The sequence below is a fragment of the Alligator sinensis genome, unplaced genomic scaffold (genome assembly GCF_000455745.1).
Source record: "Alligator sinensis unplaced genomic scaffold, ASM45574v1 scaffold1_1, whole genome shotgun sequence".
In the NCBI taxonomy this organism is placed as follows: Eukaryota; Metazoa; Chordata; order Crocodylia; family Alligatoridae; genus Alligator; species Alligator sinensis.
Window position 1 is genome coordinate 197616 of NW_005842556.1, and position 11043 is coordinate 208658.

General features: G+C 45.0%; 1 protein-coding gene across 1 annotated transcript in view; it reads right to left on the bottom strand.

The window, feature by feature from the left end:
• Nucleotides 1-3728, bottom strand: part of LOC102371502 (olfactory receptor 1019-like) — a 24217-nt gene extending 20489 nt beyond the window's left edge. Inside the window, 1 exon segment of the mRNA XM_006032216.2 lies at nucleotides 3142-3728. Within this exon segment, the coding sequence (XP_006032278.2) occupies nucleotides 3142-3728 (587 nt within the window).
• Nucleotides 3729-11043: the final 7315 nt, after the last annotated feature.

The window sequence follows — 11043 nt, forward strand, 5'->3', positions numbered from 1 at the left end:
CAGCCACTAGCTAGGGCTGCCTGAGCTGCTAGTGAGTGTAGCATCTGGGTAGAGGGGCAGATGGGTGCTGAAGGATCAAGGTCCCCTCCTCTGTGATATGTCACCAGAGGGGTATAAATAGAGTGGGAGCTTGGGCAGTCGACCCATTTGCAAGGGTAGAACCTGGGGCCCGGAGTACCAAAATCCAGGTCAGCGCCTGCATAAAGGCCATGGTCTTGCAGGCATGACTGGGCTCATGATTATAGTCAGTCATGGCAATCCACTCTGCTAGTGAGGCCTTCACCTTAATGAGGCACTGCCACACCAACCAGGAGTGCCCTTACTCCCACATGCCATCCTACAGGCCTTCATAAATGTACGTATTCCAGCGCGCACCCCACTTGAACTGCCTCAGCGCTACCCCATAATGCCATGAGGTTGCCAACCTCCTCCTGGGTCCAGTTGGGGGCCTGGGCATTTGGCACGGGCATGTGCATGTGAGTGAGGCTGGGGCTTAATGGGGAGGATGGTGAGGACATGCTCATCCTGTACCAGCTCTGTGGTCCCCTGTGTGGCTGTCACTGTGATGCTGGCCCTGGATAGCTGCTAGCAGTGCCAGGAACTGGAAGCCACATGGCAGAGGACCTGCAAGGACAGGAGCCACTCTGGGGGTAAGAAGCAGTAGGGAACAAGTGCTGGTGGCCTTGTTGCCAGAGACAGCCAGTCAGCAGCCCTGGGTGGGGATCTTGTGGCTGGGCAAGGGGTGCAGCAAGCTGCAGCCCTTTCCAACACTCACCTGTGGCTGAGCAGCAGCTCTGGAGGGGGAAAGGTCAGGGAAAAGAAGACTGTGTTCTACCCAGGGGGGCACATGGGGCCTGCACTGGTCCTGAGGAGAGCACAGGACCTTCACCTTATCCAGGAAGATCTTGGGGAGAATCATCAAGGAGCACATCTGTGGGGGCCAGCAGGGAAGATCATGCTAAGGGGCAATCAGCATGAGTTCATCAAAGGCAGGTCCTGCCTGACCAACCTTATTGCCTTTTATGACCAAATAACTAAATCCTTGGATGATGGTGTCGCCGTGGACGTAGTCTTTCTAGACTTTAAGAAGGCCTTTGTCACTGTCTCTCACCCCATCATCATCAATAAATTAAGTGACTGCAGCATTGATGCCTGCACAGTTGAATGGGTAAACAATTGGATGATGAGGTGCACCCAGAGAGTAGTAGTGGACAGGCTGTACTCAACCTGGCAAGATGTGAGCAGTGGGGTACCCCAGGGCTCAGTCCCTGGGCCCGCACTTTTTAACATCTTCATCAGCAACTTGGACAAGAGGGTGGAAAGCACACTGTCCATGTTTGCTGATGACACTAAGATGTGGGGCGAGGTAGACACACTTGAACGGAAAGAGAGGCTGCAACTAGATTTAGACAGACTACAAAAGTGGGCAGACGAGAATAGGACGGGGTCCAACATAGACAAATGCAGGGCACTGCACCTTGGGTGAAGGAATCCACAGCATACATAGAGGCTGGGGAGTTCCCCTTTTGAAAGCACAGACACGGAAAGGGACCTTGGAGTCGTTATTGACTCCAAGATGAACATGAACTGCCAATGCCAGACCGCAGCCAGCAAGGCCAGCTATACCTTGTCATGAATCCAAAGGTGCATCCCAAGCCAGTCCAGAGAGGTGATACTCCCCCTCTATGCGACTTTGGTCAGGCCGCAGTTGGAGTACTGTGTCCAGTACTGGGTGCCGCACTTCAATAGGGATGTGGCCAGCCTGGAGAGGGTTCAGAGGAGGGCCACCCACTTGGTGCGAGGGCAGGAGGACAGGCCCTACAAGGAGAGACTGAGGGACCTGAACCTGTTCAGCCTCAGCAAGAGGAGGCTGAGGGGGGACCTGGTGGCTGCCTACAAGCTCATCAGGGGAGATCAACAGTAAATAGGTAGAGCCCTTTTCTCCCCAGCACCACCTGGAGTGAGAAGGAACAATGGTATTAAGCTGATGGAGAATAGGTTTAGCTTAGAGATCAGAAGGCAATATTTTACAGTTAGGGTGGCCAAAATCTGGAACCAAGTTCCCAGGGAAGTGGTCCTCACCCCTACCTTGGGCAAGTTCAAGAGAAGGTTGGATGATCACCTGTCTGGGGTCTTGTGAGCCCAGCATTCATTCCTGCCTGTACAGTGGGGCAGGCTAGATTATTTGTTCAGGTCCCTCCTGACCCTAGCTTCTATGAAACTATGAAACTTTTCTAGCAGGGCAAAAGAAAAACACCTTGTTTTACTTTTTACTTAAAATTTCAGGAGGAATATAGCTGAGAAAAATATTTATAAACCTTTTAACCAAGAGCAGCAAACAGCCTATCAGAAATAGCTGTTGGTAACTTGATCAAAGGTTCTACCAAGCCAGTGGGCCAGGGTTTGGTAGAAGTCCCTAAGAGGTGCCTCTGGATTATCAGGGCTCAATCAAACCACGGTATGGTGCTAGATGATCCTCTGTTACCTGTCTCCATTGTATCCTTTTGATATAAGATCTTCACCTTTGATTATCTCTGGCCATGTGTACATGAGATGCTACTGTGCATTAGAATCAGAAAAAGAAAAATCATGTAGGGATGCTACTGTACAATAACACAAAGTACTGCACAGTCATTTAGTACTTGGTTAGGCAAGTACTAAATGACTGTGCAGTAATAGCTTTGCATTCTGCTGCTCATGTAGATACAGCCCTTGAATATCAAAGTTATTTCTCACACCTCTGTCTTCCTCCTATTAATTAGTAAGAAGCTGTTTGTGACATTTGCATTCAACAAAAAAAACAGCTTCTTGTCTATCATCCTCCTGAATGCCTCTTTCACTTCCCTATTCCTCAGGCTATAGATCAGAGGGTTCAGCATTGGAATTGCAAGGGTATAAAACACAGAGATGATTTTGTCCTCGTCCATGGAGTACTTTGAACTGGGCCGTAAGTACATGAAAGTGCCTGTCCCATAGAAAACAGTGACAGCTGTCAAGTGGGAGGCACAGGTGGAGAAGGCTTTACGCCTGCCATCAGCAGAGTTGATTCTTAAGATAGCAACTAAAATATATATATATGACATGAGAATGGTCAGGATGGTAATTGTTGCTATTGCAATTGAAAATGTGAAATGAATCATGTCAGTGATGTGGGTATCAGAACAGGACAGCTTCAAAATTGGGGGCACATCACAGAAGAAATGGTTGATGATGTTGGAATTGCAGAAGGACAGCCGAAATATAAAAATGGCCTGGACTGTTGCATTTACCCATCCTGTGAAGTAGGAGCCCAGCACCAGAAAGATGCAGAACTGCTTGGGCATAATGACAGTGTAGAGCAATGGACTGCAGATGGCTGTGAATCGATCATATGCCATCACTGCCAACAGGCAGCATTCACAGGATACAGCAATGCAACAAAAAAATAACTGTGCAGCGCACCCAGTGAAAGATATGACTTTGCTCTCTGTGATGAAGGTCATCAGGATCCTCGGAGCAATGATGGTGGAGTATCCAATGTCTAAGAGGGCCAAGTTGCTGATGAAAAAGTACATAGGGGTGTGAAGCTGGGAGTCAGTCTTGATTAACACAATCATCCCAAGGTTCCCCAGTAGGATTATCAGGTAGATGAAGAGAAAGACCATAAAGAGGAAGATCCGTAGCTTTGGGTTGTCTGTGAATCCCAGCAAAATGAATTCAGTCACAGTAGTAGTATTCCTCTTTGCCATTTATCCCAGAGGTGTGTATTGTGCTGAAAGAGGAAATGAATTCAGAATGAATGAGCACAGTGGCAGGACATTAGAGTTATAGGATGTCTCCTTGAAGAACAGAAATCCAAGATAGTGGTCTTATCTGATTACACCATTATTCTCTCACATATTATGTTTTGTTTTGTTTTTTGTCACACAGAAGTAGTAGCCTATCTAGAGAATTTACCCATGGTTTAAGGCTAGGATATTTTGGCACATGAACAAGTTACCGCAAGGTAAACCAACTGTTAACTTGCAGCAATGGGGCCAAACTTTTAGACAGGCATTCCATAAATAAGGCTCTGTGCCTTCCCCAAATGCTGCTGTAATCTCCATGCCTTCTTTGCCTGATCTGCTCCTCTGCTTTGTACTCCCTGCCTTGTGTTTATTGCATGATCTCCTGCTGTGCTGCCTTTCCCCTCCTAATCTGTCACCTGCCACATATAGAGGCTGCCAGTGCCACTTGTGTCACTCAGGCCACAGGTTGGCCATCCCTGTTTTACAGCACCCACAGCAGCTGCCAGCCCTAACAATATAGTAGGTACAAAGTATCTGAGCACTCAGTGAAAGTGGGGTCCTTGCATTTACCATGGAGTAAGTGCATATGCACAGGTGGCTTTGTTAGAGGAGTTGATATTCCGTATGTTCATATCCTAGCTTATTTCCATATCTGGACCCTAAGAGTTAGGAGATCCAAATTCAATTTTGTAGCAGAAAACCACTAGGCCTATTTCATCATAATATTACTTCATATGATATGACCACCCTTATTGGTTACCACTTACACACTGGACTGAATAGCAAGATCTCAGTTCAATAAACTTACAAGCCATTTACACCTACACATATTTTCTGATGGCACTAACTCATTTATTACATTAGTTAAAATAGATGCAGAAGCCAGAATACATTACAAGAAATAGGCTTTTAATGAGGAGACTGTAAGAAACAATGTTACATCTGGAATTTTAGAGTTTGTGTTCAAGCGACTTTATCCTGTTAGTTTCTAATGTCAGACCAAATGAGATTGCAAAAGTAAATACGTCTCCAGCAATTGGTGCAATAAGTGATGATACTTGGGATATGGCAGAATACTATCATAAGAAAGACCTCACTGGGCACCTCTACACATGCATTTTCTCCAGCCCAAATTTACTCTGGAGTAAGGGATTTTGGGCAGGCTTCTACACATGCAGAGACTAGGGAGAAAATTTGCACCAAGTTCCCGGCAGTCCTGCAATTGGCCCCTGCCAGCACTGGGGAGAGCTCCAGACTCTCCCTGGGTTCTAGCCTGCTCGGGGCTTGGCAGACAGCACCCGGCCAGGAAACAGCTTTCTCTGGACCCCAGGGAGCTGCCTTCAGCTGGGGCAGGGATAATGTCCCCCTGCCCCATCAGCAGCAAGCTCCTGGCTCTGGCTTCCTCATCATGGGCAAGGGGCTTGGAAAGAGCTGCAAGGGTGAAGCAGGTCCCTACCCCTTGCTCTGATCCACCATTGGGGCAGCTAAAAGCTAACTAGCTTCTAGCTGCCCCACCGGCAAATCAGGACAGAGCTGGGGGCTGGGACCTAACCCACCTCTGCATCTCTTTCCAAGCCCCGTGCCTCGATCACTGTATTGGGTCACGGAGCTGGGCCCTACCCTACCTCGGACAGTTCCCAGCCAGCCCAGGGCCGCGTGGAAAAGTCCGCATGTGCAGCCCATAGCTAGCTAGGAACTGCCTGAAACAGGGCAGTCCTCAGCTACTTCCAAGCTACACATGCTTCCCGGCATGGCCTGGAGCTGGCTGCGAAGTGTCCCGGTCAGCGGTATGTCCCAACAATTCCAGGCTGGGTGGGGAACTGTCCCCATGCAGGGAGATCCCTGGTGATCAGGGAGTGGTGGCTAGAAGCTCCTTGCTGCCAGGGCAGGAGAATATTGTCCCCACCCAGGCATGCAGGGAAGGGGAAAGGGAGCTTCCTCACAGAACTGGGCAGAGAACAGGATCCCCAGCCCCCACCTCAGGGAGTACTCAGTGCTGGCTCCAGGACCGTGAGATTCTTCAACCTCCTTACTGCCATGGCGGGTGGACATAGTCCTAACCCAGGCTCCTGTGATGAAGCCTGCCCCTGCAGCAGGCAGCTCCCAGGGGCAGGGAAGTATCTCTCAGCCCCTGTTGGATGGCTGACCAGCAGCAGATTTTGCTCCCACTCGAGTATGAACACTTTGGCACGGTTACTAATGCTGGGTAACTTTGGTAATTGCATTTGCAGGTAACAGATTTACTCAGGGTTAGGGAGGTTAACTGCTAAACAAATGCACACGTAGATGTACATGCCTACTTCACTGTAAAATATACTAATGTGAAATTAAGTGTCTTCTCTAGACATACCACTAAGCAAAAACAGTTTATACAAGGAGATGAATAAACTCTGAGGCTGTAGCCACACATAGTGTGGACTTTTGGTTCCCCATGGACAACTAACAGTGGCACACTTTAGAAAAGTTACCCCAGGTGGAGTAGGGGAGGTTGGGGCCAGCAGCTGCAGCATAGCTCTGTTCTCTCCATTGCAGCGCAGAGAACATCTGAACGTGAGGTATGTGGCACCACATATCACACAGCCGCACTCATCTGGATGTGGCCTGAATATTGCATCCTTTTGACTCTCTTTTCCTACGTTTGAACACTGTGTGTGGTGACATAAATACATTGGCTCCATAGGCACATGAAATAAAAAAGTAAGAACGTAAAAGCCCCAACCTTAAATAAACAAAGAAAAATGAAATCAAGTAAACAACAAACCTGGGATATTACCAGTTCCATTTTTTCAAATAGCTGAATAGGAAAGCAAATGCAATTAAAAAGTTGATCACAGCTCATGGTAGAGGTGATATATTTTATTAGACCAACTAGGTTTTTGCCAAAAAAAAACCCCAAAAAGCAAACAAACAAACAAACAAAAACTTTAATTGCAAGGTTTCAGGCACAAATACCCTTCTTCAGGCATACGAGAAAAAAAGGTAAACATTCTCCTGGGTAGAATGAAATTTCACATTTCATAGGAGAGTTGAAGGTGTGGTAAAATCTCCTCTTTGGAAGAGTTCATTTTATATGCAGATTAGGCTCAGAGAAAAGTTGGAATAGTCTGTTTACCTCAACTTTGTTTGGTGGTAAGCTGGATATAGTCATATTTCTTTCTAGTTATGATGTTTTACGTTTCACAGAGGAGTAGAAATGCTCTTCTGGGTAGATATTTGTTACATGTTAAGGAGTTTCTGAGCTCTGTGATGAGGCAACTTTGAGGTAAACAGACTATTCCAACTTTTCTCTGAGCCTAATATGCATATAAAAATGAACTGTCCCAAACAGGAGATTTTACCACACCTTCAACTCTCCTATGAAAAGTACATTTTCATTTCTACCCAGGAGAACTTTTACCATTTTTTCTCCTATGCCTGAAGAAAGGTACATGTCCCAAAAAGCTTGCAATTATTATTATTATTATTATTTTGCAAAAATATAGTTGGCCTTATCACCTCTATCATTAGTTCAGATTCCCATTGCCTCTACACCAATACAGATACAACCTCGATACCTTTAAAAAGTTTATATCATCCTTAATCACAATGCATCACTGCAAGGTATCAGAATGTACAAAATTATCAAAACCAAAATAAAAAAAATAAAAAGGATGAAGTCTGAATAAAATGTTCTGACTTATTAAAATAATAATAAAACCAAAAACATTTTACAGCTTTTTGGAAAACTACATTATCCAATTGAAAAATGTTGCACAAACAGTTTTTAAGCCAACTCTTCTTTTAATTGGTTGAAAAATGATTTTTTTTTCTATCAGCATTTTTGTCATGGAGAGAGGCTCATGTCTGCTGAGACTGAAAATCCTGTGCTACCCTTAAGATTATTAGCTGGAAAATGAATATCCCGAGACAGTGCCAAAGCCCTGAATTTTGGTTCCCTGGGCAAAGCCCACAGCAGCAGCCCACTCTCGCCCCGTGCACAGATTTGGGGTGGTGGGGCACACACCCCTCCCTCATGGGTGCATGCAGTGGTGGGAGCCAACCACATCCCATCCCCGCACCCCCCAAATGATCTGCTTGAAGCTCTGTACCACACCCTGAAGTGGCTGGGCAGCTCCCATTCGCCCCAACTTTGCTTCGATGCCTGGGGCGGTTACCTCACTGCCCCCCACCCCACACCTTCTCCAACCTTCCTACAGTACTTTCCCCACAGTACTGGTCCTCTTACTCATGAGTTGCCAATGTTTTTAATCCTAGATCTAAAGAATGAAAATCTAAGTTAAAAATAAGGCACCTATGAAGCTTGCAGCCATTACACATCTACCAGTATACATGATCAGAAAATAGTCTATACCCAGACCAGAAGTTCAGCACACATAGGCTGGTTTAAACATGACACAACTCCATCTAAGATTCCTGCCTCCCACCCCTCAACCAAAGGGTGAACATGTGTTCTTTTCAATACTGATATAAACTTCACCACTTACAGAAAACTGCATAACTTAAATTGATTTTGAATGTATCATAACTTTTGAACGTCTAAGTCTAGCCTATGTGTCAGTGGTGTTAACTAGCAGCTAAGAAGAGGTTTTCAGGATTTTAATTTTGCATTTAGGGTTTAACTGTGAAATTTTAATCTTTCCTGGTTTTCTAACTAGCCATTTCTTGTTTGGCTGCATGAGTTCTCAGAAATTTTAAATACAGACTTATGCACCTAGGGACATTCTTTTTTCAAGAAGCATAGCCCTGTGTGCATGAACAACTATGCACAGTTCCACAACTGCAAAATCAGAACATGTAGAATAGCATCCAAAGCTCATAGGTACATCCTTTCTGGACATGTTGTGAATCCTGAACTTAGCCTCAGGAACAGAAAATGGTCCCCTGCTCTGGTTTTGCCCCTTATCGCTCCGTGACTGTGACATTCACCTGGAAAGCCAAGGGGCTAGGTCCTAGACCCTGCCCCTCCCCGACCAGATAGAGCTAGAATCAGGGTCCCTTACACTTCCCAATACAGCACACTAACCAACACCCTGCAGATCACCAATTGGTCACTTCATTTTAAGCTCAACTAGTAACATGATTACTGAGGGGGGAAATGTATGGAAGGAAGTGCACAGGTAAGTTCCACTCTACTGGCAATCAAGGATCCAGGATTGAAAACAACACCCTGCTTCCCTATTCACACCAACAGCCACATCTCTGAGCCACATGCCCTTTAGCTTGTGCCCTTTCTCCTGCACATACCTCTTTCTTCTGGGTGCCCATGAGGCTAAATTTAAAGGCACACAGGCTAAGGGATAATCTGATGGCTCACCTGTGGCTTAAATGTTATGTTGTGAAATCAGAACAACCCATAATCAAATCCCCTCTTCATAAGTGGGAGTCGGGCTAAAGCCCAAGACCATTAGTCTCTGAGGCATGTTTCCTAGATATCCTGCTGTTTGAAGGGAAAAGAGAGAAGTCTTCTGCTCATTTTGCTGCTACCAGTCTGTGGGACTGCATAATTATCCCCACACATCCAGGAACACAATTCCACTGGAAGCATTATTGCCCCAAATGTCCTATAGATGTCCAAAATAATGACCATTTAGGGAACGAGGAAAGCATGGAAGGCCACCACAAATCCCCTTAAGGTGTCCCTGTTTTGGATTTAGCTCAGATTTTAAGTTGATATAAATAAAGATTGACTTCCCTGTAGTGTTTGACAATTCACTGAGATCAGGATCTAAACTCCTTCTATTGCTGTCAGTCTACTCTACCAAATACCTTTAAATCATTTGATAATCAAAAAGGTATACTGAGAATAGCACATTAAAAACAAAATATATTAAAATACTAAGAAGAAATGCTTTAGTTCTCAGAGCTGTACTTTTTTATTATTATTATTTTACAATGTATTCCCCTTGCCTAAGGAATCACCTGTCTTGCTCACTATGTCGGAAACACTAGTACCCTTTGTCTCATCACTATGACCAGACAAAAATAGATATAGCCACTGTTCTCTTTACACTGCATTAGTTCTTTTTGTGAATCGGCTGTATACTGAAAATATTTACAGATGTCAGAACCAAAAGAGAACACGTACCTTTTTTAGAGTCTAAATGAAGACCTATAAGAGCAGAAAGGAGATGGTTGTCATTCTTGGACCAAAAGAATTATGTGGTAAAAGTCAAAGGGTTCATTTATTTATCTTTTTTCAGGAGGTTGAATCCCTGAAGGGCCACAGAGCTGTGAATGTCAGGCCACAAAGAAAATAGATTATTAAAACTTCATCCCTGTCCCCAGGGGACAACTGAGACACATGTACCATCTCTAAAATGTTTTTCTGCGTCCTGTTTTCATATATACAGAAATAACTGGCTAAGTTCCCTGTTGTAATCATATTTCCCTTGTCACCTTAGGTAAGTAACTGAGGGCTTAACATAGGTGCTTGACTTAGTTGCTTGACGTAAGTGCTAAACTGAACCTAAGTGCTGCTTTACATAATGGGACTTAAATAATTTAGACCTTCATTTTTTTATGCTTTTGTGCACCTGCCACCTAACCCAGGAACCACACTAGGTCCCTAGGTATCTGAATTTTCACCAGTAGTTTCTTAGGTGCTTAAATATCTGTTATCGGGCCACGAGGCCCGAGCTTTCAAATTCTTCAGCATGCTTAGAAACTAGGCAGCTGGATCAAATTCAAACCTGTCTGGATTGCAAACTAGAACTTCTTCCATTTATAGACCCTGATGTGGCAGATGTTCTTGGAACAAAATGCAAAATAAAACTAAGAGCCCCTATCCCACCACTCATGTCTCCTATAGTCAAGAGATGGAGCACTCACCTGGGATTTAGTAGACACAGGTTTAAATTGTTCCTCAGTGTAAGATCACCTCCCATTTCTTTCACCTGGAAGAAAGCCCTGGTCACCAGGCTACTGTGCTCTCTTTCATGACTTTCTCGCAATTTGCTCAGTACCATATGCTGAAGTTGTTTCATTTGGCACTGGATCAATAAGTCTTCCATGGGCAAAAGAGAATATCTCTCTACATTAGAGGTGAGAAATGTAGGCTTTTCATGGAAAATGTAGTCCAGCCTGGGAGTCTACCCCAGGAATATAAAGAAACTGACTTCAATCCTCCATATGGCACCACAAGCAAAATAGCCTTTTTGTGATTGGATTTGGATTGGCCATGTTGCAATCCCTGGAGTTGGCTGATGATCAGTTGATTGGGAGCTGGAGAGGTACTGTACCAGGGCTCCAGTTAGCTGCTGTGCAGTCCCCAGTATAA